Source organism: Dermacentor silvarum, chromosome 8 (genome assembly GCF_013339745.2).
Source record: "Dermacentor silvarum isolate Dsil-2018 chromosome 8, BIME_Dsil_1.4, whole genome shotgun sequence".
Taxonomy (NCBI): Eukaryota; Metazoa; Arthropoda; class Arachnida; order Ixodida; family Ixodidae; genus Dermacentor; species Dermacentor silvarum.
Genome location: NC_051161.1, coordinates 165,147,427 through 165,173,425, shown reverse-complemented (window position 1 = coordinate 165,173,425; position 25,999 = coordinate 165,147,427). Strand labels below are relative to the sequence as shown.

The window sequence follows — 25,999 nt, the reverse complement described above, 5'->3', positions numbered from 1 at the left end:
GCTTTGCGCGTTTTAGGCGACTAGCGCATCTATCCTCCCTCTCATTTCTTTCGGAGTTTGGCTGATTCCTCATTTCTGATGCCTGTCGATCACTGAAATCGTTTTCGATTATCACCTCACTGTCATTCCGAGGTGAATCTACTTTTTCCTCTACTACGCCCTTACGCGTTCTGTGCGAGTTCTTCCTACCCTTGCTCGTTGTCTTGCGTCTCGAGTGATTCGGGTATCTGCCAGCTTTCTCATTTCTCTCTGAGGTTGGCTGACTTATCGATTCTGATGCTTGGCTATCCTTGGAATCATTTTTCATTACCAACCCCCTGTCGTTCTGGGTTGAAGCTACATTCTCTACACCGTCATAGGCGCTATCTATTCTGCCAACGTCTTCTGACAGATTTCTGCTGTCCGGCGGCTCTGCTACACTAGCGGGCCTACTCTCAATCTTAAGCTCAGCCTCACGCTCTTTCATTTTCAATGCCTGTAACTGCTCTCGCAGCATCTTAAGCTCTCTCTCCTGGAGCTGTTTTCTTTCCTCGTAAGCTTTAGTAACTGCAGCAAGTTCTGCTAATCGAGCGGCCTCTACGCGTTTCCTTTCATCCTCAATTAGTTTGAGGCCCTGCTCCTTGCTGAGCTTCTGCTTGCGAATAGTGGCCGATATCGCCTCCCAATCCATCTTTGCAACTTCCGAGAATCAGTGACTGGGCTGGATAGAATCCGGGACGGATCCTGGCAGGCTCGCCAATTGTGATGTGTTTCGTTGTCACTGATCTCGGGGGCGTGCGGGTGTTATGAGAGATGGAGAGGGAAGACGCATGGCGACACAGCAAGCAGATTTTATTTACACGCGAACTCAAAACCAAAAAGCCTCAAACCGAAAATCAAGCTACACACTGAACTAAGACACAACAAACAAATAAATGTTAACAAATGTACAACCTAATGAATCAATAAATATCCTTAACTTCGCCTTCGTTAGTCCTAGGCCCTTCCTACCCCAAAGTCTGGCATTACTGGCCTACTGTAGTGACGATACAAGAAAGTCGTTCTTACAAAGCTCGTCGATGGGGTTGCTCGTATCTTTCCGGCCGGAATCTCGTAGCATCCTTTTCCATGTGGCCGTTTCGCCGATCTTCGCATCAACGTTGCTGCATAGAAGTCGGTCCTTCAACTGGCTCGTCTCAGAAGCCTGGGTAACCCGGTCGCTGTTGCTGACGTGGCCGGGAGAGGTGACGGGTTAGGCCTAGCGACGTCCTCGGCCGCTGCTTCCGTCTCGCTCCTTTCCCGAGAGCCGACGTGGCGTTCCGGGGATCATCGAGCGTGCCGGTCTGCCTTGGAAGAGGGGTCCTTTCTGGGGTGCCCGGTCCTGCCGTGAGAGGCTGCAGCCGGTCCAGGAGCCTCACTCGAACTTGCCGAGGTCGACGGCCACACCATGGACGGCCAACGTCACGGACTCGGCCAGACCCCCGAGTCTCCCGTCGCCAGTGCGGTGCCGGCGATGCGACCTTCCTGGCCCGGAGCCACGTCGATAATGCTCAGACAACGCCGTTTCTCCTTCGATCACGCCTCGGGTCACGCGCCTCGCGCGCTCGCGCCGTTCAGAACGCTCCGCTCACATCGTCCTCGTCTTCTTTTATTTCGCCTCCGGCCACTTACTCATGACACGGTGTATTCCCGTATAAAATGCAGATGGCAAAAGTAGTTGCACTGTTCAAGAAAGGCGACAAAACTGCCCTATCTAATTATAGACCTGTGTCTATTCTCCCTATATTTTCGAAGTGTTTAGAAAAAATTATTTTTTGCAGAATATCAGACTTTCTGGACAAGCACAATTTGATAACTAAGCATCAGTATGCTTTCCGGAAAAATATGTCAAGGCAGCTAGCTTTGCTTGAACAGAAAGAACTAATTCTAAATAATTTTGAGGAACGTTTGTTAACATTGGGAGTATTTGTCGACTTTTCAAAGGCCTTCGATTCTATAAATCATGATCTCTTGCTTAGTAAGTTAAATCACTATGGTATACGCGGCATTGCACTTGACTTGATTAGGTCATATCTTGGTCACAGACAGCAGTTTGTACAAGTAAATAGCTTTAAATCTGAAGTTCGCTCGGTCAAGGTAGGTGTACCCCAGGGCAGTATTTTAGGGCCTCTTCTATTTAATATATTTATTAACGATTTAGTAAACATTGATGTTGATACACATTCCGTAATTTATGCTGATGATGCCACGTTATTCTTTTCATCTAACCGCGCTGCCGAATTGATTACAAGAGCTAATGCAGTTTTGAATAAACTGTACGCATGGTCACTTGATAACGGTTTGACTATAAATTCGCAAAAAACTAAGGCGGTGTTATTTCGCGCCAAGAACACGCAAATCACTCTCGAGGAAGATTTGCTAATGAACAATTCTACAATTGAACTTGTTAATTCGGTGAAATCGCTAGGTGTATTTTTTGACCATACTATGACCTGGCATAGCCATGTAGATTTTCTTGCTAGTAAGCTTTCACAAATCACTGGAATTTTTTATTCCTTGAACTATCTTCCCTACTCTATTAAATGCATGATATATAATTCACTTTTTCTCAGCCATTTAAATTATTGTTGTCTTGTCTGGGCTACCACTTCGGAAACAAATATCAACAGGTTGTACATACTGCAAAAGAAGGCTCTTCGCGCTATTTGTAATAAACCATATGATTTCCCTTCTGCTTATTTATTTCATAAACTTAAGACACCGAAAGTACAGGCCCTTTTAAAGTATCGTCTAGTGCTTGCGTATAAAAATGAACAGAAAAGAAACATAAACCACATTACTTTTATGGCTAACTTGAAGCTACACGAAACCCCATACAGTACAAGAAAGCCAGAGTACTGGCACGTACCACAATCGCGCACTAAATATGGATCACAAATGCTGCGCTCCAGGCTACCTCGCTTACTAAATGATCTTATTGTTAACAAAATTGATATTGTGTCTTGTTCTCTTCCCAATATTCTTGACTTTTTCTCTCATATGTGAGTTGTACATTGCCTATATGCTTATCAAGTGCAGTGAGATTTTGTGAGGTTTTGCACAAAATCTCTTACTTTTGTTTCTGTTTTCTTTTTGTTTTTGTTTTTTCTGGCCCGGTTTGCGATCTCGTATGCATATGTTGTAGTGCTTCAATTGTAAGTACTTGAGAAAACTGTATTTCCGCTCTGCTGCTCCTTATTGTTTTACGGGTTTTTGGGGCTGGTCAAGCTGCTACGAGCAGCTTTTTTCCCCATTTTACCCCCGCAAGGCTGTATTTACTTTTTTGTGGAAATAAAGCATACATACATACATACATACATAAACGGGAATGCCAGAAGCTGGCGATGCACGCTATCTGTGTTAGGCAGGCTAAAAGTTGATGCATCAACAAGTTTTTCTATTAACTTTCTCACCAGCTGCAATGTGTTTTTGGCGACCGGTGTACCGAAATTTTCATATGCATTGATATTAATGGCGCGTCCTTGGAATAATAAACCTCTCTAGATATTTTTGTCCTGACTTACCTTTTATGTTAATGCAGTTTTGTTTACCGAAATTTGACATACCCGAAGTCATCTGTTTAATATTATCTGAAATTTCGTCTACTGGAATGAAACTGCTAATCTTGGTAGACGTGTAGCTGTGCAGGTGAATAATTCCGCAGAATGTCAATTGGTCACAGTAATCTTTGCAACATGCGAGGAATGCGACATGCCATGTGGGGACCAATCTCGCGCATTGACCTCACATCTCTTCGCCGCAGATATCTTACATGATCCGCAGAGCCACACGCATGGTGATTCGACGAATATTCAATCATACTTCTTGGTATGCATGCAACAAAAACAAAGAAACATCGTAGAAAATTAAGGATTGGGACATGCTCTGCTGCGAGCCGGTGGCGAATGCCGGCTCCACATTACTAATATTTTTGCAGTGGCTGAAACATTTCAACCACAATGGTGCTAAACCGACCCCCCACGATTACTTCTCAACCTAGGGCGTAGCGCCGAAAGGCAAGAAGTTTGGGCGACATCGTGACAGACGTTTTCGTACTGGGTGTTACGAAAAGCAACTGGCTTTCGAAAAATCGTGGCGTAAGTGGTGGGAGCATATTGGTTCTGGGGAGGGAAACAAAAGTACATGGTTGCATTCATGGGAAATGATTGTCATGCAGACCCATCATCAGACAATCAACTGACTGTCAAATTTATATCGGAAGATTTTGCTAACAAAGCGGCGGTCACATATTTCCCTAAACACTGACGTCCACATCAAATGATGCTTGTGATATTCAGCTCGTATACTGTTTCGCCCTTTGCCAGTCACAGCTTTTTAACAAATCCTCAGTTATCGATTTATGCATCTCCTCGCAAAGATAACTTATTGTATCGAAAATTTCCTAAACGCTATCCGCGATCATTTTATAGCAAAATAACGAATCACAAGATACGCAACAACGCTTCCCTCTAGCTGTCGAGGAATAGGAGCCTTTAAAACTCGTAAAATCCCTTCTTCTGGTAGTCCCGCCGATTAACGTTTCCGTTCCAGATCCTGGCTTGTGTGGCTCTTAATCTGTTGAGATTAATTTGAATTGCTCAAACTCACCTCTCTTTTCTTGATATTTCATACCATAGGCTAATCGTGCATCGCTACAAAACGGCTTCCGTGGACAATCTGATCAGAGGGCGCACCTGCTGTGATCAGGGCGTCCTCTAGCGCCGCCTTGAATCCTTCAGCGGGCGAGGTGATGCCGGCCAGAGCTAGCAGGCCTCCACTGCGCAGCACCCGGCGCACCCTGGACAAGGGCGCGACGTGAAGCCCCGGATCGGCCCCGTCAGGCCGCAGGTCTTCGAGCACACGCGTCAGCAAGAACACAACGTCCGCCTTGACGGGCAGCAAGCAGCGCTGGTGGGCCGTGGCTCCGCCAGACACCTGCCCAGCCAGGTCACAGTGCAGCACGCCCCTCACGGCGTCACGCAGCCGACACTCGACGAGCGACGCGCCCACTTCGTCTTCACTGCATTGCCGAGTATTCACTTGGTGCAGTTTTGTTCTCACGTTGATCGAGAAGCGCAGTTATTAGTTACATTGGTTAGCGAACTCTCCTGTCATGTTGACGTATCCACACTTGTGAGCTTCCATCTGTGTTAGCCTCTGTTTCAGGTTATGAGTTCTAATCCAACAGCTTTCTAGACTCCCTCCACCAAAAAATTGGGGCAGTTTCACACTAGTGGCGCGAAGACTGGGCAAACAGCGAAGCTGGCGGCTCCACCTAGCTTGGTCGAGAAACGCATCTCGTACGATTCGCACCGCAGTCTCTCGCATTTCGCAATCGCGCACGGAGATAAGCGTAGACAAGTTCGTGTCGAACCACAGTATATCGCACACTCGGCAACTGTATCCAAACTCACTGTTCAGAAACTCGCGGGCAAACTGTCCGTGGGCACCTACCGCAGCTCTCCGCACTTGCCGCTGGAAATTATTCAGAACTCGCAGGCCCGGATCGTTTTGGTGAAGCTTTTAGTTGCTCAAACGGGTTGGCTCTCTGTTGCGGGCTCGAAACTCTGGATCTTTTGCCATTCACTGTCGTTTAGTCGCTGCTTCGCCGGCGCGATACTCTGGGTTGGCCCGGAGTCGTCACATCCGCTCTCAAAAAGTGGCGCGCTGTCTTTCGCGCCTCGCTTCCTCTTCATCGGGAGTGACGATCTTCTTCGGTCGCCCCATTCCCCTCCGCAGCAAAGTCGACGCGACGGCGACGCGAAGCTATATATACCGCGCGGGACCCTGACCAATCCGCACGGCGGTAACCAATCCGCACGGCGTGGTGGCGTCATGGCTAGGCAGAGCTAAGACGAAGCGATGAGACACGCGCGATGACGTCATGGCTCGGCTCCCACAGCTGTTGCGATGCTCGCTGCAACTGGTGCGAGGCGTTGCTAGGCGACGCATCTGACGCAATCACTCGGCGAGGTTTTTCGGCCTACACCTAACGGCCCAACGACTGGCTTAAACAGCTTCACTGTTAAAAAGCTACAGAAATTCTGAGAATTGTGTACCAATTCATAAGCACTGTTTAGCTCGGCTGTGACTTCGCTTTTGCTTACTTTTGCTTAGTTGCTTTCGTGGCTTATGCGCGTCTACCCATTTCCTTCCTGGTGGCAAAGAAGGCATAAGCTTTAGTTGGTAATTGTCATCTTTACTCGCCGCATCGAGCCCCTTCAAAGCAATCGTACCAATTGAACCGGTACGCCGGGCACAAGCGCGCCTCGACAGGGCAGAGCGGGCGAAAGAATACACAAGCTCCTGCAGTAGCACGTGAGGTGTGGGTGAGGTGCATCGCCGCGAAGCCATGTCACCCTCGCTGCCGCTTTCGCAAGCCTGCGTTCTGCGCGCGTTCCTTCTCTAAGCAAGATCTTGCCTGCTTTCCTACTGCACCTCGGTAAGGTTTAATGAAATCACGCCAAGCGTCTCGATGCACTCGATGGCCCGCGAAGGACGCTTAGCAACGTTCAATTCGACATTGGGCCACCCCAATATCTCACATTAAAATCACCGCCTCGCGGGAGAAAAGCGAACTGCTCCGAATATAGTTGCCCCCCTTCACGTCCGATAGCGAGTATGTCCTTGAGCAACGCGGAAAGTCTAGAAAGCATCGGGGAAATTTTCAATAGGGTAATCATGCCCAATGGGCGCGGTACGGAAAGAGTTAAAGTAGGCCCACCCCCGATTGTAAGTTGGCCCACCCCCAAAACCTTCAACTTGACCCTCAAATAAATTTAAATTAGCCCACATGTTAATTTCAAATTGGCCCAACCACAAATTTAAAGCTGGCCTATCCCCAAGTTTCGTTGGCCCACCTCCAAATTTCAGTTGGCCCACCCCTAGCTTCTGCATGCATTTTCTATGGAACCCTGCGTCATGTTTCCTATTGGTATCCTCTTAATATTTTTTTATATTTTTCCTTATCATTATAACGCTACCAATCATCTGCATTTATGTTTTAACGATTAAATGTCTTCACTTTGCAAAATACACTCTCTTGTGCAGATACAAGGCATTATACTTTTCGTGTGACGCAGCTGGGGTCCTCGCAAAATTATTATTAAGCATTAAGACATGGGGGCAGCTTCACACTAGTGGTGCGAAGTCTCAGCAAACAGCGAAGCTGGTGGCCCTTCCCTAGCTTTAACTTGGCTTTTTATTAGCTTTAACTGGGTTCTTTCTTAGCTTTAACTTGGCCTTTCTATTAGCTTGGCTTTTCTAGGCTTTAGGTGGTGGTGCTGGGTAAACTCGGGATCCGTGCAAGTCTTCGGAGTCGCTCTCGAGTGGCAGCGTGGCACTTTTCGCGCCGCTCTTCCTGTTCTTTGAGCGTGACGATCTTCGGACGACCCGTGTGCTCGGCGCAAACTCACGAGCAAAGTGTGTTTCCACACCTAGGCGATGCGGAGCTATGTACTCCGGAGTGACGTTATTGCCTAGCTTCGCCCACGCGAGGCTGTTGGGAGAAGCTAGGCAGAGCTACGGCGGAGGAGCGAGCGGTGCTGCTCCGGAGGTTAGGCAAGGCGTCGCAAAGGGGCGCTGTGGTGGGAGCGGCCAGATGAAGTAAATATGAGTAATGAGTAAGTATGAGTAAGCGCCACCTCAAGTAAGTATGAGGTGGTGCGTGGAATCTGGAAAGGAGTAATGGTGCAGCGCTAACGTTCGCAAATGCCATTATACGCTTAAAATCGGATATCTTGTCGGGGTTGGAAGTTCACCAAAGATCAGTAGGCCGGTTGGCTTTGGGTAAAACCACAACGGTAAAACCACAAATGAGGCAGTGCAGGGTGACATGGGTTGGGCCTCTTTTGAGGTCAGAGAAGCATAGAGCAAAATTAGTTTTGAAGGCTCAGCTTGGGTAAAAGCTCAGGAACATGGGTAAAAATAAATGGGCGACTAAAGTGCTCAAGTATCTGTACATGAAAAGCGTGGACACAGAATGGAGGAAGAGGTCAAGGAAGTTGGCAACCAAGTACAGGATATTCGAAACTGTAAATAGACAACCAGGAGTCATCAGAAAGGAAGTGAGAGAAATAGAGACCGTGAATTGGATGCAAAGAATGAAAATAAAAAGGGACCATTGAGATTTACAAGAATGAGGAGAAAGAAATTAGAAGGTAAAATCTGTGCGACAACACACGGGGCAGTGCTTTGCTATTTGAGGCTCGAGCCGGTTGCCTAAGGACCAAAGCATACCGGAGCCAATATTCGGAACTAGATGAGCGTGGAATCTAGACCATACATACATGTGTATGCTGTAGTACAGATCCAGAGACCACTCAGCACATCCTAATGGAATGCGACGGGATCGACCCAGTGAGAACCCTACGCAACGTGCAACTCCCAGAAGGACTTGGGTTTAAAGTGGAAGGAAACATCAACAGATGAGCCGTAGAGATAAGCAAGAGACAATTCGAGTACTGGTGGGAAAAAAGCAAGGATAAGATTGATATGACATGATTTCTTAAAATCATAGGCAGCGGTACAAGGTATATTTTTGAAAAAAAAAATATTGAGAGGTATACAAAAATGCTCCTATTCAGCAACAATGGAGACAAATTGCAGCAAATGATTGAGGACGTTAATCGAGAAAGTCTAAGAATTGGGTTAAAGATGAATATGCAGAAGACAAAGATAATGTTCAATAGCCTGGCAAGGGAACAAGAATTCAGGATCGCCAGTCAGCCTCTAGAGTCTGTAAAGGAATACGTTTATCTAGGTCAATTTCTCACAGGGGACTCTGATCATGAGAAAGAAATTCACAGAAGAATAAAACTCGGTTGGAGTGCGTACGGCAGGCATTGCCAAATCCTGACTGGGAGCTTACCACTGTCGTTGAAAAGAAAAGTGTACAGTCATTGCATTCTACCGGTGCTAACATATGGGGCAGAAACTTGGAGGTTAACAAAGAAGCTCGAGAAGAAGTTAAGGACCGCACAAGGAGCAATGGAACGAAAAATCTTAGGACTAACGTTAAGAGACAGGAAGAGAGTGGTTTTGATCAGAGAACAAACGGGGATAGCCGATATTGTAGTTGACATTATGTGGAAGAAATGGAGCTGGTCAGGCCATGCAATGCATAGGATGGATAACCGATGGACCATTAGGGTTACAGAATGAATTCCAAGAGAAGGGAAGCGCAGTCGAGGTCGGCAGAAAACCAGATGGGATGATGAAGTTAGGAAATTTGCAGGCGCAAGTTGGAATACGCTAGCACAAGACAGGAGTAATTGGAGATCGCAGGGAGAGGCCTTCGTCCTGCAGTGGACATAAAATATAGGCTGATGATGATGATGATACAAAAATGCTTGATAAATAACATGTATAGTATACCTGATTACCTGATTATACCTGATTATACCTGATCACCTGTTATTTTTGTACTTCTGAATTCGGCGTGGCGAGGAGGTGGCGCTCCGTTGCTAGGCGTCTGCCCGCGACGTTAAAAAATTCACCGACGATTACGCTGCTCCCTAATCCGTAATTTAAGCGCAGCTATTATGTGCCTTAGCAGCAACGGCCGACAAAGCACTTCCACCTGTTGCGTCGCTCATTGTTCAGAAAGCATAGAGTTTCATATTACTATAACTAGAGGGCAATGTGGCGCTGCGATCGTTCAACTATCATGGGAATAATGGGAAGTACAGGCAACGGATTGGTATTCTGTGGACTGGCGATCTAGTCTACAGGTATTTTTTTGTCAGTTTTGGTTTCGCTAGTTTTGCTCTAAGCGCAGTTGCTACAATCCGTAGAACACAAACTTACTTGTGGTAGGAAAGGTTGCTGCTTCCTGGCTGTAGTCTGCTGTCGCAAAACGGGTAAGCGCAAAGCCACCACATAACAGTTGCTCGCGCGCACTTCAGAAGAAGCGGTACGTCAACATAAAATATAGTGAAGCATGCTCGTAAGAGGCCACAAGCGTCCAAGATAGCACTGCAGCCGATGTGTTTAAAAGTACTCGAAGACGTTCATCAATCGTGACAGCCGATGCAGCCTTTCGAAAGAGCGAGAGAGTTCGCAAGTGCGTCTGCGCAGACGCAAGTGTGTCTGCGAGAAAAGTTCACTTTCCCCGCGTTCGCAGCGAGCAGGCGTCGTAGCAGACGACACTTGTAACATTTCTCTCAAAGGCGCAACACTTTCCTCATAACACAAAATTTTTATTCCCACAAATATTTGATGAGTATTTTTTATATAAGCACATACACGGTTGTTATTGCTTTTGTGAAAGTAAATAAATAATTATTCAATGACGCTAAATCAGCCAGAACGATGCATACCCTGGTGGGAAACCATGCTTCAATCTCACAGTCATACAAACTTTATTCAATGTATTATGCATTATATAAAACACAACATAAATAAAATTAATTTTTGCACGAAAATGTTTTAATACAGCTTCGTTTACTGCGCCGCATGCAAACGCCACCAGTTTCAAGACAGAAGTCAATCCGAAGCCTGTACTTCCCATCATTCCCATGTAGGTTGAGGCGACGTTCAGGAGAACCCCCGTAGACACTAGCGCCACTTTTCCCTCTAGGTTTTTTATTTAGAAACTCCATGTCAGAAAGCCAAAACATCATACCAGAACCCATACTGAACCACGGACTGTATTAAAATAAGATGTGAGGGACCATTTCTTTGGAATTACAATTTACCTTGTAGTTAGGGTATTGGAGACAAACTATTTCTTGGGTTACTCTGCCTCGTAGCTTGAACCTAACTGATGCGTCCTGCAAATGTGATTCGCATCTGCATTTACTACATTGCACAACAGAATATTAACAACCCTTCTTTAGTGAGCTGTGATATTCTTATAAGCCTACTATTGAAGTAGCGACCAGTCTGCCCAATGTAGTGCATCCTTAGTAAAATCAAGTGTGGTACACGGAGCCGAATACAGATACAACACTTTAATCTGTGTCTAATAGTACACATTGCTTGTACAGGGCGCGGATAATGACAGTTTGTTCCTGACCGAAGAAAAGACATATTGTATTGGGAAGCCACTTTTTTTCACTCAGTTTAAGAAACTGTGAACGTTGGGGATTTCGGCGAGCAACATTTTGCCTGCCACACTTTCCTTTGCAATTTTTTAACTCCTGCCCTGGTGCCCTTGAGGCACTTCAGGACAGCCGAAGAGATATAGTGGTAGTCTAGCAGCTGGCCTTGCAAAGTTGTAATGCTTCATTTATTCAGCGCAAACTGGACTTGGCCACCTCTGAACGTATGCAGCTAAAGACGCCGGATAACAACAAGGTGAGAATAACTTGAAAAGATGTATCTGGGGTTTAACGGACCTGTGTCTGCTATGCCCAAGCCATGTAATCTCTTTATCAAGCAATACCCAGGTTGAAAAACTGCAAGGCCAGGTACTAAACACCGTCAATGCTTCGCATAGCTGAAGTTCCTCTATGACATCAAGGCAGAAGCGAGAGGCATGGCCAAGGAAATGCTAGTGTACAAAGGGATGTTAGTGGTAATTACGTAGGTTAAAGGGTTATCGCATCCAGTAAGAAAATAGCGTCCCGAACAACTGTGAACGTAATGGTAAAGGTCAAGAACAAATAGAGTTCCATAAGCCTAGTCCTACACAAGTAGGTGCACAGTAAATGGATGCCTATTGGCGCAGAGGCACGCCACTCGAGAGACCGTTGCTCCCATTGCTTTTACGTAGAAAGTGACGTCCCGTGACTCATGTTTGCGTATTTTCCACATACAATGTATTTCGCTGGCCGGGTAATTGAAGGCTTCATTACTTGGTTCTCGGTAACGAATTTCATTCCGAAGGCAGCCATTTAGTTTATCCCTCTAGCATGGTTTTCTGATCGGTGCCACCGTGCCGGACGTATTCTACCGAGCCCGGGTTGAGTTCTTTATGTGTACCCCAAAGCGAAGCGGCAGCGAGATGCTTGGTTGATAAACTCACTGAACACGCAATAATATGGTAATTGTAAGCGCCGAGAAGGGGATGCAAACAGGCTTGTAGTGTGCTCGCTTGATATGAAACCAGTCCGAATACGCTGCGCAGGGATGCATGTCATGGCGTGCACATCGCGGAAGCGTGGATTGAGACAAAAATACATGTGGTTGAAATTCCACGTATTATATTAAACCGGTCAAAAATCATCTTGCTGCAGTAAATCTGGCGAAAGTGGAATGCCGCACTCCCGGAGACAAATACTGTTAACAATACTGTTATTGCGGCGGAAGTGCATATAGCTAGTTATATGAAAGATCATGCGAACTGAATAACCAATACGAAAGGATCAGACTGCTCGCTCTTTGAAAGCTTCTGCTGCCCGACACACCAGACTGCGTTAAACGCACTACGTTGTTCTGTAGCCATGACGCCACACATACAATTAGAACTTGCCTTGATTCAGAATTAACCGTGAATGAACCGCTGGAGAGGCCGAGCACTTCGCAGCCGGAATCACATGGTGTAGCTTTCTATGTCACGGAGATTCGAGCAGATGGCGCCACGGTAGGTGTTCGAGGGCAGTGCAGACACAGGGCGCCAGCAAGCATGCACTAATGTTTTTTCCATGTGCATGTGGTGTAGTCTACCACATTTGTTTTTCTTACAGAGATGGCCACATTGGGTTAACAGTTTTAAGGCTGAGTATTCATCCTAGGGAGCACTTCAACCAGCTGAAGGGAGTTTCTTGTTAATACATCGCCGCAAATGCGGACGTGACCACATTTCATGACATATTTGCAGTGCTTAAAAAACAACACGGAATAACCGAACAAGTGCTTCATGCCTTCTACATTTAAAACTTAGTGCTACGTGTTAAGCCTTATTTAAGGATATTACAAAACCGTGAATTGCTGTTTTATAGTGAAGCTGTCTATGGCAGGGATCCCGGGATGTGTTTCGCGTCCCTCAAAAGAAAACGTTAATCATCAATGGTTCATACCCCCGTAAGCACTTATATCCCCGTAAACAAGCAAAACATGCAGTGGCTCAAAGCCCTGTAAGTAGAGATGGGCAAAACGGCTCACTTCAGTGAGCGGCTCGGAACGGCTCTGCTCACTGAAATGAACCGGTTAATTTGAACGGCTCACCGGTTCACTTAAACGTGTAACCTGTGTTATGCATATTCTATAGCTATGTGGCTTTGAAAAAAAAATCGATATATGCATAATTTAAGAACCGTGTTATTGGTATTTTCGCTATGTTTAGAGAATATTTTTACATATATTAAAAGCGTGAATTTTTAGTTGTAATGAAGTTTTCTTTTCTGATATTGGGGATAAAATGCTTATGATACTGTGACAGGCTGAATGTGACGTACTTTTTTCACAAAAGAAAACTATGTAACTTCATCGTCATTACAGAAGCTTGTCCGTTTTTGTGGTACTTTAAAATCAACTTTTGTCAAACTAAGAACACAAAATGATTGTACATTATGTTTCAACGTTATTCATTTATTCACATGCGTACGTTCACTATAATATGAATAAGCTGTAACGCCATGCAAATTGAATGCAGAAATCATTTTTTGAAGTACAATACAAAAAATCATACGAAAGATTCACAAAACTGCCGCACGTACCTTTCGTTTTTTTTTTCTCTTGAGTGCACGCGCGATACTGGCGATCATGCCATCATACACCAGGACAAAAGAAAAAAAAAGAAATGAAGTTCTATTACAGCATAACAGATCATTGGCCTCGTTATATTGACGTGCTAATGATACACGCTCAGAAAATGCACTGAACTGGATGTCATGGGCGACATTTTCATGACTACACTAATTAGCACAAATGAAGACCAGGACGTAAACTGTACGTTCACCTCTTCTCGTTAAAGGGCCCCTAAACCACCCAGAGGTCGAAATTTAATTGTGGTGTTGCAGTTGTGCACTAGTCTACAACGAACACGTAGCCGCGAGAATTTTTCGAAATGGTGCCGTAATAGCGGAGTTACACGCGTTTGATGATCGAAAAACGGCCCTCGCTCGTTTCGCTCTTTCCTTCGCTACTCTCCTCATCGGCTGGTCTCCCCTCCTCGCCGAGTGCTTCTCGAAAGGTCACGTGACATACGCCATCGCCAACGCGCTTCTCAAAACACCTCAGTGGACACGGCAGCATCGCCGTGACAATGTCGCCTGACGTGCCTCTGTTCATGCAGGTTTTCTGCGCATGCCTAAGCTTCATCACTGGGGGTGCAGCAAAATCTTTCGACCCTGGACGCCCTAAGCTTCGCTACGATACCGGCCTACCACGTCACTTCTGTGTGGGCGGTGTTTCCGGCCAGTTCGCTGAGGGCACCAGCACCCTGGAGCATCGACACGTGGATGGCCTTTTTCACTTTCCATCTGGGGGCACGATGACGTCACGACGCATGCTCACAAGGGATCATCTGCATGCTATAAATGCATGTCCATCGCCTACCGGCTTCAGTGGACACGGCAGCATCGCTGTGACAATGTCGCCTGACGTGCCTCTGTTCATGCAGGTTGGTGACCATAAAAATGGCTTCCATAGTAATGTTCTTGGTCTTATAGTGCTGCCGTGTCCACGAGTTGTCTTTGACTGTATATGTGAGTGTTTTTCCATTGCGGGCTTGTTGTTGGGTCTCTCTGGGGATGTAGAGAAGAATCCAGGACCAATACCGGAAGATTTGTGCAGGGAATTGCTCCAAAATCAGAAAGAAATTTTGTCTAAACTTACTGCGGTTCAGGAAAAGCAAGACTCGTTTGAAACAAGATTCCTAGAAATGCAGAACCGGCTTCTCGTTATTGAAACTAAGGTTCAAAGCTTAGACGAGACTCGGAACAGACTTGCAACTCTTGAAGAAACTGTGGCCGGCCGCAGTCTCGAAACGTCTAGTCTGGTCAAACAGGTGGATGACTTGGATAATAGTTAACGACGAAATAACCTTATCATTAGAGGAGTAGCAGAAGAGGAAAATGAAAAGGAAGAAACATTCGTAAGAAAAGTAAAAGACGATATCTTTAACGCTACTCTGAAAGTGAATGTGAATTCTATTGATAGAATTCACAGATTAGGTAAGAAACTTTCTGGTAGAACTCGTCCTGTCATCTTGAGGGTGGCAGACTATAGAGATAAAATAAAAGTTCTGCAGAATTGCTCGAAACTGAAGGATACTGATTACAGTATCAGCGAGGATTTCTCTAAAAGAGTACAGGGAATACGAAAAAAGCTATGGGACTCGGCAGGTGATGAAAGGAAGGCAGGAAAAAAGGTAAAGCTTGTTTTTGATAAATTGAGGGTAAACAACACGCTGTACAGCTGGAATGAAGAGCGTGAGGAAAGGTGCAAACTGGGAAGTCATTCAGGAACAAGAGATAATTGACATATACAGGGTCGACATGTTGGCTTCAAAATAATTAATGTAAACGCGAGAAGTGTACTAAACAAAACACACTCGCTTGAAGCTTTAGTTATTGATCATGAACCTGATATTGCCGTAATTACGGAAACTTGGTTACATAAAAACATACCTGATAGCGAAATCACCCCACCTGGTTACACGTTGGTTAGAAGGGATCGAGATGGGAGAGGTGGAGGCGTGGCTCTTCTCGTCAAGCGAAACATCGTTTTCTCCCCTTTAGAAGTACCGGGTGATGTTGAAGCAGTGTGGATTAAAACTAAACTGAACAATCGAACTGTATTCGTCGGAGGGGTATACAGAGCTCCGAACTCTCCTGTAGAACATATCTTGCAACTTAGACAATTCATGGAAGCGTACATGAAAGAACAAGACAGCATACTATTACTAGGTGATTTTAATCTTCCAGCTATTGATTGGGATTCATATGTAGCCGGAGACACAGATGTCACTTCTTCTGAGGTATTTTTGGATTTAGCATTTTCATACAATTTAACTCAGATAGTTAAGGAATTTACTAGGGTGTGTGCAACAAGCTCTTCTGTACTTGATCTTATTTTAATTTCCAATGCTTTGACAACGTATGTGAATGATTGTCTTGTTGAAGAAGGTTTATCCGACCATAAAATGGTTATTCTGTCCTTGAACATGTCCTCGTACCCCATGCAACAGGAATCAAGCATCCATTACCTAAACTTTCAAGCTGCTGATGATGTTAGTATTTTGGATTACCTTGAAAGATCGTTTGATAACTTCATGTCTATTTATGAATCAAATGGTGGTACTGACGATCTGTGGGACTTTTTTTCCAAGATTACGATGCATTGTATTACGCGATTTATTCCTAAGAGCTTTAAAAAGTGCAAAAGAAAGAACCCGTGGATTACAAGGGAAATACTTCATGTCAAACGGAGGATGAAAAGGAAAAGGAAAGCTTGTTCACGAGATCCAAGTGTACACAACAAGACTTCACTTTATAACATGAAGCTTAACTTAAATCGTCTAGTCAAGGAAAGCAAGGAGAGATTCTTTAATGTTACACTGAAAAACTTCCTTCAGGAAGCACCTAGTAAATTTTGGAGATACGTAAACCCTACAAAGAAACAACATAAAGCAGATGATGAAAGAACTACCCAGGAACGTATAGAGCATTTCAATTCCTTGTTTTCCTCCGTTTTCACCAAAGATGATGCTACACTTCCATCCTTTACTGACACTTCCGATCGCCCTCCAGCGTCCGACCTTCTTATCAACGAGGAAGGAGTGCTGAACCTTCTTCTGCGCATAAATACAAAGAAATCCCCTGGCCCCGACAGCATACCGAATGAGTTCCTATATAGATATGCTCAGTGGGTCGCTAAATATCTCACCATAATCTTTCAATCATCATTTACCCAGGGAACAGTTCCTATGGCCTGGAAACAAGCTAAAGTAATTCCTGTCCACAAAAGTGGGAGCACATCATACGTAGGTAACTACCGGCCCATCTCTCTTACGAGCACCTGCTCCAAACTACTTGAACATATAATCAGTAAACATCTCTCAAATTATTTGGAAACTAACAATTTACTATCACCAGTGCAACATGGTTTTCGTAAAGGGTTGTCTACAATAACTCAACTCGTTCAGACAGTCCACGATCTTTCACTAACGATAAATAGCCGAGGACAGACTGACCTAATTTTTTTAGACTTCGCCAAAGCGTTTGACAAAGTCTCGCATCCTAAACTCTTGCTAAAAATAAATGAAATATTTAGAAATCCAAACATCACTAAGTGGTTTTGATCCTACCTCCTCTCTCGTGAGCAGTATGTCGAAATAAATAAAATTAAATCCACGTCCAAAGCAGTTTTGTCTGGAGTACCTCAAGGCAGTGTTTTGGGGCCTCTTTTATTTCTTATCTTTATTAATGATTTGCCTACTGATATAACCGTCCCGCTAAGATTGTTTGCAGACGACTGCGTAATATATAAAAGGATTGAATATTTAAATGACCAGTTAGACCTCAACACCAATTTAAATAAAATTCTACAATGGTGTAATGAATGGCAAATGTCACTGAACCCAGTAAAATCAGTTTGTATGACTATAACGCGGAAAAAGACGCCCCTGATGCATAAATACAGTATCGGTCCCCATGAACTAACAAGAGTAACAGAATATAAATATTTAGGATTAATATTTACTTCAGACTTGAGGTGGAACATTCACATCAATGAAGTTTGTAGAAGGGCAAATAAAGTTCTTTGGGGCATCAGGCGAAGATTGTATAGCGCAACTCCTGAAGTGAAAAACCTGGCGTATAAGATATTAATACGGCCAATCATTGAATATGCTAGAATAGTATGGGACCCACACACTGCTACTAACCGTCATAAATTGGAAAGAGTTCAACGACTGGCTTCTAGATTTATATTTAATAAATATCAGCGCATGCACTCTCCTACTGAACTATGCAGTCGTGCAAACCTTTCCGCATTCGATTTAAGGACGAAGTTTGACCGATTAAAATTTTTGTTTTTAATTATTCATAACCAGGTTAAAATAAATTTATCTGAATACTGCATAATTTCACCTGATCAACGCTTCAGACACAGGCACAGCTTATACATACAGCCGCCAGTTACACGAAATGATACATTCAAGTACAGCTTTTTTCCCAGGGTGATTAAGGAATGGAATGAATTACCAAATTCAGTTGTCACATCTGCCTCCGTCAGTGATTTTAGTGCTGGTTTAGAGAATGTCATCTTCTCTGGTATGAATGCGTCTTAGCATGTATTTTTGTTTCTGGTGCGCATAAACAATGTATTTTGTCATTGTTCACTGCATGTCACTTTTTGTAGATATTGCCATTATACTGCCTTGTATATTTTTGTTTTTGCTCGAGATGGAGCAGAATTTTGTATCTTTTCTTCTATTTTTTTCCACTCCTGTAAAGGCCCTTAATTGGGTTGACAGTATAAATAAACAACAACAACAACAACCTCACACTTCCGGTTAAGGCACGTCCACGCTAGCGGCACATATACCGACGGTGAACCGTCCTCCAGTGCCGTAGAACGTCTGCCGCGCGAGAGGTGTCCAAAGAAGACGGCAGTTCGGCCAGCGCCCCGCCCGCTGCACCATCAATGGCCCAATCGACGACCGCGAACCTGCGCGCCTCCGCCACCGGCAACGAAAACATCAGCTGCAGCCGGGAGACGATGGGCTCGGCTGTGCTCGCATCGCAGCCGACGACGGCGCTAATATCAGCGTATTTTCCCTCTTTGTGTACAAATATTGCGAAGAGCGATAACAACGATAAGAAAATATTGCGGCTTGTGAGCGTCGGTACGTATTTCATTTCAAAGCGCCGTCCATTTTAGCTTTGAAGGGAACCAGAAAGGGCCTAGCGACGATATCGGCGCCGTCGATCGATCAGCGGCGGTGAATCTGCCGCACAAATGAGTCCCGGTCTCATCATCTCTACGTACGGCAAGGAAATCTCGCCGTTCGCGAGCAAGAACCGCGGTCGAACGGCGGCCCGCGAATGGCAAACGGCGTGCGATGAATTATCGTGCCGGTAATGTGGACTCAGCGCTTCTCGGCTATACCTGCTGTTGCTGCGGTGCCGGCCCGTGTTATGCGAAGCGTAGCGCTATAGACCCTGTGTTGCGCGCACGTCCGGAAAGGCCAACACTGTCGCACTCTGTTCGCGCAGCTAATCAGACCGCTAAGCACGACTGTGTTGGAACGCGAGCGATTTGGCACTTGCGTTGCGGGCTGTAATTACCGATTCGCTAGGGCGCACAAACGAGTAACACAACGAGGAAGAGCAGAAAGCGCGCGTACCTGCTAGCAGACTAACCGGAAGTCGTAGTTTCTTGTTCAACCAATGGACATCGTTTCCGCAGTTTACCTCACCAGATTCCCCCTGCTGACATCGTGACGACCACTGGGGATACCGGAAAGGCGAGGGGAGGAGAACGGCATTGCTTTGTTTTTTTTTTTTTTGCGCTCCCGCAGCTCGTAGCGCTGCAGCGTTTGGCATCGTTGATCGTGACGGCATCCTGAACTCGACACGCGTTTACTTGAAATGTTCAAAAATAATATCTGAGGTGGTTTAGGGGCCCTTTAAAGGCGCGCAAGACCATCTTCGAAGTGTTATTGGACTAGCGCACGATGTGCGATCAGTCAGAGTCGTGTGACATCGTTCGAACAGCAGCAGGCAACGAATGGTACCATCCTTTGCCAATTAAGACTTCTGTACTTGTCCCCTCGGCATAGGCGCCGACTAAGGGGGGGCTCTGGGGCTCGAGCCCCCCCCCCCCCCCCCCCCATTTCTCGCCAAAGTGTCATCACCAGAGTTCTGTTGCCCACATCATTTGCGGTTTCTTTATAGAGTTGCCTCAACGTTTCACTAAACATTTTATTGTGGCTGAAAGCTTACTGCATCAGCGCGGACGTGCCCGGCTTTACTTTCACACTTTCGCTTTATTTCTGCAAATCCTGACCATAGGACGACAAGCGCATTAGAAGCGCCAGCAGCGGCTACACTGTAAAAAAAATTGCTTTGGTTTTACGGCAAATCTGCTGGTAATTTGTGATCGAACACTTTCCGTAAGTAAAGAACGGTCATTTCCGTAGAACGGACAACCGTAAAAATAGAGAGCGTATTACAAAATACGAGTGCTTATGTATTCAGAAAACGGAAGACTCTGTATGCTGAATCGTATGGTTCGACCGTTAATGTACAGGTGCTTTCCGTATTCAGAAAACGGAAGGCGCTGTATATTGAATCTGTAGTATACGGTCCAACCGTTAAAATACAGGTATTTTCGTATCCAGGAAACGAAAGGCTCCGTAGGCTGAATTTGTACTATACGGTCCAACCGTTAAAATACAGGTGTTTCTGTATCCAGAAAACAAAAGACTCTGTATGCTGAATCTCTACTATACGGTCCAACCGTTAACATACAGGTGTTTCCGTACTCAGAAATAAAAAGGCTCCGTATGCTAAATCTGTACTATACGGTCCAATCGTTAAAATAGAGGTGTTTCATGCATTATGTTTTACAGAGCATATTGATTATTTAGAGAATGTACTATTGGGGACAGAAGTGCCCAAAATGTGCGAATGACGACCGAATTTTAATGGTGCACTTTCTGCTGGGATCAGCCACGCTAACATTTGCATTCGGAAAGTGGTCTGCAACGCAGATGATAGCGGCTGATAGTGCAGAGATGCAATTTGGTCGACACTCGCACGTCCTGGGCACTTTTGTCCCCGATAGTACATATCCTTTAATGCAAATGTCATGAATGCAGCTCATTGCAGAAGCAGCAGGTCGCTATGGAGAAAACTGTCTGGCCAACACATTGAAATAGCTCAAAAGATCAAACACTTTGCTTTTTGTGATATGAATGAATTGCACGACATATATACAAATAAGTGCAAAATTTTATTCGTCAAGTACTTTAGATCACAGAAGCAATTTTATTTTCTTCGACCACTCGTCTTGTACTTTTCCTGGTGAAAGCTGTTCCCACATGCCTTGCAAGGATAAACTTGCTGCTGTTAGGAGAAACAAATAATATTGGTGAATTTCCATCCTAAAGGAAGTGGCAACAAAAGACAATCACAGAACACAACAAAGCGGTAACTGAAGTATTAAAAAACCATGAACGTGGTTCAACATTGTCAAAACAAGGGATATTGCTGTAGCCAACATTTCGACAGATACGTGTCATCAGGGCAGCAGCTGTTTTCCTTGGCAGTGGTTTTTGATGTGCATAGCTCACTCGCCCCTACCCTCATCTGGTGCATATAGTAGGTCAAGAGAAACCAAAGTGTTAAAATAAAGGTAGGAAGGGTGTGTTTCGCAGTGATTGTGATGGAGTGTGTAGGGGCACTGCTGTAAGTTGTTACAATGAGTAGGGATGACCTAAACAGAAAACGATCTGTAGACCTAGTAGACCTATTCTTCCCAGAAATCAACATAGGAATTAAAATAAACTGTTTGGACATTTGGCAAAAAAAAGCAATGAAGAGTTAGGCAAAATAAACTTTGTAACATGATGTGTCTGTTTAAGATCAGTGGAAATGGCAAATTAAGGTACGTTATCAATAAACATTTCATCAAGATCCGATAAAGAAAAAAGATATTGGTCAAATATTAAATAAGTAAGGACACCAAATTAAACTGGGTATGACCATAAATAGTAAAGAACAGCCTGTGAAAAAAAATGGGACGGGAAATGATAAAAGGTGCAAGATAGGGAAAAGTTTAGCACTGTTTACTGTATGTTCATGCCACTACTGACGACTTGAAATTTCAGTCTTCCTGCTGAAGCTGTATTACTTGGATAAGGAAATGGATCACTTTGCAGACAAGTCTACGTTCAGATTCTGTTCAAATCTTCAATGTAATTTATGGAAGAAAATGGTATGGACAGTCCTACTGGATGGGCATTCATTCAGCAGTACCATCCACAGGTATTAGCTTAAAATTTATTGGTCTCACTGGACCTTAGCTCTTGGGAAATCATTAGCTGTTTTTTTTTATCACAGATGCCTTCAAGTTATATCGGTTGGCAGGAGTGCTAGCACACAACATTATACTTGTTGCCGCAGTCAAAAGTGATATTTGGTAACAATGAGTAAAAGAAGCAAACAGCATTCTACAATACTGATTCAAGTCAACCGAAAAAGCTGCTAAAATGAATGTACCCTGGCCCCCAATACACAATAATTGCACATCACATTGATGGTCATCGTGTCGATCATGCTATTAGAACACTAGGCATCAAGTGAGGAGAATAAGGAGATCAAAAAATTAAATTATGGGGTTTTACGTGCCAAAACCACGATCTGATTATGAGGCACGCCATAGTGGGGGATTCCGGAAATTTGGACCACCTGGGATTCTTTAACGTGCACCTAAATCTAAGTAGACGGGTGTTTTCGCATTTCGCCCCCATCGAAAATAAGGGGATCAGAGGGCACATCCTTTTTTTTCGAACATTAAATGTACTTCGCCTTAATGTTGCCTTCCAACTCCGAAAGGAGCAGTTTGCGAGATGGTGACCGACACATAAGAAAACTCATGACATTCTGTGCAGCAGAACATCACGCGCAAATACACTTTTTCCTGCAAAATGACATACTGTAGTGAAACCTTGTGCACATGTGCCAACCTTAGAATTTGAAAAACACCACAGTGGAAGACACAAAGTGTTAACTTTGCTGGAAAATACTAAAATTATATGATTATTCATTCAAGATTCGCCGACTTTGCTCTCTACAGGTGCTGTAAACAGGCACCCTGCTTTTGCAGTTGTAGTAACAATGATCTGTAGAGCAGATGAGGAGAAATGGTTATAAAGTTTACGCAGGAGTATACGCCGCAAATGACAATCCACTTCACATTTTAATCTGGTGGAGGATGCGTACTCCAAAATAGAAGAAACTAGTGTACCCTAAAGATTTCTGTGGCCGATGCCTGTGCACTAGCAGGTACACATAACATGGCAGTTGCAATTATATTCCCCAAGCTATAGTTACTGCAAGCTACTGCCAGTGTACTGGTCCACAGCTGTAATACATTTAGGGCAATTTAAAACTCTCTAATGAATTTATCTCATATGACAGAATTGGAATGCAATATCTTGCAAATAAGTGATGCTGTATGTGCCGTCCCATACAATGAAACACCTTTGAAAAACCTGAATAGCCACCTGGGCCGTGACGAGAGGTGACGTGTATTCTGTGTAAACTAGTACAGCTGCATAGTGTAAAGCTCTGGAGAGTGCATTTAGTAACAGCTGTGAAGCTTTTTTCTTTTTTTAAACTGCACACAGTAAAAACCTCCTTACAGTTTTGAAAAACTCTTTTTATTAAAAAAATTTTCTGCGCGCAAACAAACAAGGACGAAGAACCATTTGCTTAGAACCCAGAGATCTGCTCAATCCAATCAACAGGACACATCAACAGCGCATATAACAACACGTGTGATAAAAATGCCACGGATCAGCGCGACCCCGTCAACATAAAAACAGCAATGCACATAAAACGAGCACTTAAGATGAAACTATGTTAAGGATAAGATGACAGGAGCGAATTCTCTTTATCTAGCAATGAAACAGAAGGATGACTGATGCATTTTACTTAAGTTTTGCAATCCAGTGCACTTCCACAATTTCCCTCGCGGTTTGATTTCGTTGCCTGAACAATGTGCCAGTGCTTCTAAGACAAGGTGAGCACGCATGTTCTTGACAATGCATGGCGAAATGCTTACTAGGGCCACCTTTCAGACTGGACAAGTGTTCCCTTAGTCTTGTGTTAATGCATCTTGCAGTCTGCCCTACGTACACATGACCACATGTCATACAAACCTGATACTCAACATTCTTCGCACAATCAAGAAATTGGTTCTTATGCGGATGTTTAATACTACATTCTTTCTTTGCATCACCCTTACTTTCGAACTTACTTTTTACTCTAGAACACACATTACCTCTTTTGTTTTTAGCCGAAAACACCACTTTTACTTCATAACTCCCAGCCACCTTTTTAAGTCTGTGTGAAAGGCCATGCACATATGGAATCACTGAAACCTTGAAAGCTAATTCTTTCTGCCTTAAATTTTTTGTGCATAGTTCCTTATCCTGTTCAAGTTTTTTCATTAGTCTAGCGCATGACACCAGCATCACAGCGAGCAGGTACCCGGCCTCTCTCAACTGATCAACTTGCTCAAGAAAGGCAATGTTTACAGTGCGGTAACACGACTTCAACAATGCTGAGTGGCAACATGAAATGACTGTGCCATTCTTTACAAGCCTGGAATTGCTTGAGGCATAGTTCATGTAGCTTGTTAACAAGAAACTGTAGCTTCTTATCTACCAGTACTTGCAAAGTAAAATTTAAGCCCTTGCCTAGAGTCAAAGGCTTCTACTACTATTGAAGGCTTGACTTTTACTTCGGAAGTACCGGTAGATAACAAGCTACAGTTCCTTTATGTCAAGTTAGAAATTCTACCAGAACATGTGTGTTGGTCATTCACGCCCCGAGCTGGAAAACCGCTAATGAACTATGCCTAAAACCATTGCAGGCTTGTGAAGAATGGCATAGTCATTTCATGTTGCCGGTCAGCATTGTTGAAGTCGTGTTCCGCACAGTAAACATTGCCTTTCTTGAGCAAGTTGATCGGTTGCAGAGAGGCCGGGTAGGTGCCTGCTCGCTGTGATGCTGGCGCCATGTGCTAGACTTAAGAAAAACTTAAACAGGATAAAGAACTATGCACAAAATAACAAAGCCAGAAAGAATTAGCTTCCAAGGTTTCAGTGATTCCGTATGTGCATGGCCTTTCACACAGACTTAAAAAGGTGGCTGGGAGTTACGAAGTAAAAGTGGTGCTTTCGGCTAAAAACAAGAGGTAGTGTGTGTTCTAGGATAAAAAGTAAGTTCGAAAGTAAGGGTGATGCAAAGAAAGAATGCAGTATTAAAAATCTGCGTGAGAACCAATTTCTTCATTGCGCGAAGAAAGTTGTGTATCAGGTTCCTACGACATGAGGTCATGTGTACGTAGTGCAGACTGCAAGATGCGTTAACACGAGACTAAGGGAACACTTGTCCAGTCTGAAAGCTGGCCCTAGTAAGCATTTGGCTATGCTTTGTCAAGAACATGCGTGCTCACCTTGACTTAGAAGCACCTCCATATTGTTTAGGCATCGAAATCAAATCGCGAGAAATTTTGGAAGCGCACTGGATTGCAAAACTAAAGGAAAAATGCATCAGTCATCCTTCTGTTTCACTGCTATATTCGCTCCTGTCTTTTCATCTTAAGTGCTTGTTTAATGCGCATTGCTGTTTTTATGTTGACTGGGTCGCGCTTATCCGTGGCATTTTTATCAAAAGTGTTGTTATATACGCTATTGATGTGTTGTGTTGACTGGATAGCACAGATCTGGGTTCTTAAGTAAATGGTTCTTCGAAAATAAAACCAGTTGTTAGAACGGGATCGTGCTTGTGTTGCTCCTTTTCTTCGTCCTTGTTTGTTTATGCACAAAACATTTTTTTAATGAATCTGTTCCACTTAGGCAGACTCACAGTTTTGCTTCCTTTTTTTAAAGGTAATGACACGTATGGCTATCACATACATGTACAGTATGACCTTCATTCCCAAACAAAGTGAACAGCACTACCCTATGGGTCAGGTGCCTTGTTTCACACATTCTCCCAAACATTATTAGCACGGGACGCTGATGTTGGCAGGGAAACTGATTTATGGAGCAATATAAAGTACTAAGAACTCAGCTCTTAATGTTTTCTCTGCTGTTTAAACATCGATGGGTCTTATAGTAAGAAACTACGGAATACAACATGCATAATTCACGATGCAACCCCTTTGGAAGTATTTAGTAGTCTGAATTATTTGGATTGCATATTTAGATTAGAAGGATTTCATTCCACTGCAAGAATGGCATCATCCCAATAATTCTTGCATTTGGTGCTATATTTACTTTTATTTCAGTTGGAATGTAGATGCATCGACAGCGATATCGCTTGACATGTCTTCGATCGACTGTTTCTCCAAC

The 25,999-nt window shown here is 44.1% G+C and overlaps 1 protein-coding gene across 1 annotated transcript in view; it reads right to left on the bottom strand.

The window, feature by feature from the left end:
• Positions 1–4,656: 4,656 nt before the first annotated feature.
• The window catches only part of LOC125947765 (uncharacterized), a 129,654-nt gene continuing 108,311 nt past the window's right edge, over positions 4,657–25,999 (bottom strand). The window contains exon 6 of the mRNA XM_049673039.1: positions 4,657–5,027. Within this exon, the coding sequence (XP_049528996.1) occupies positions 4,657–5,027 (371 nt within the window). The remainder of the gene's footprint in view (positions 5,028–25,999) is intronic.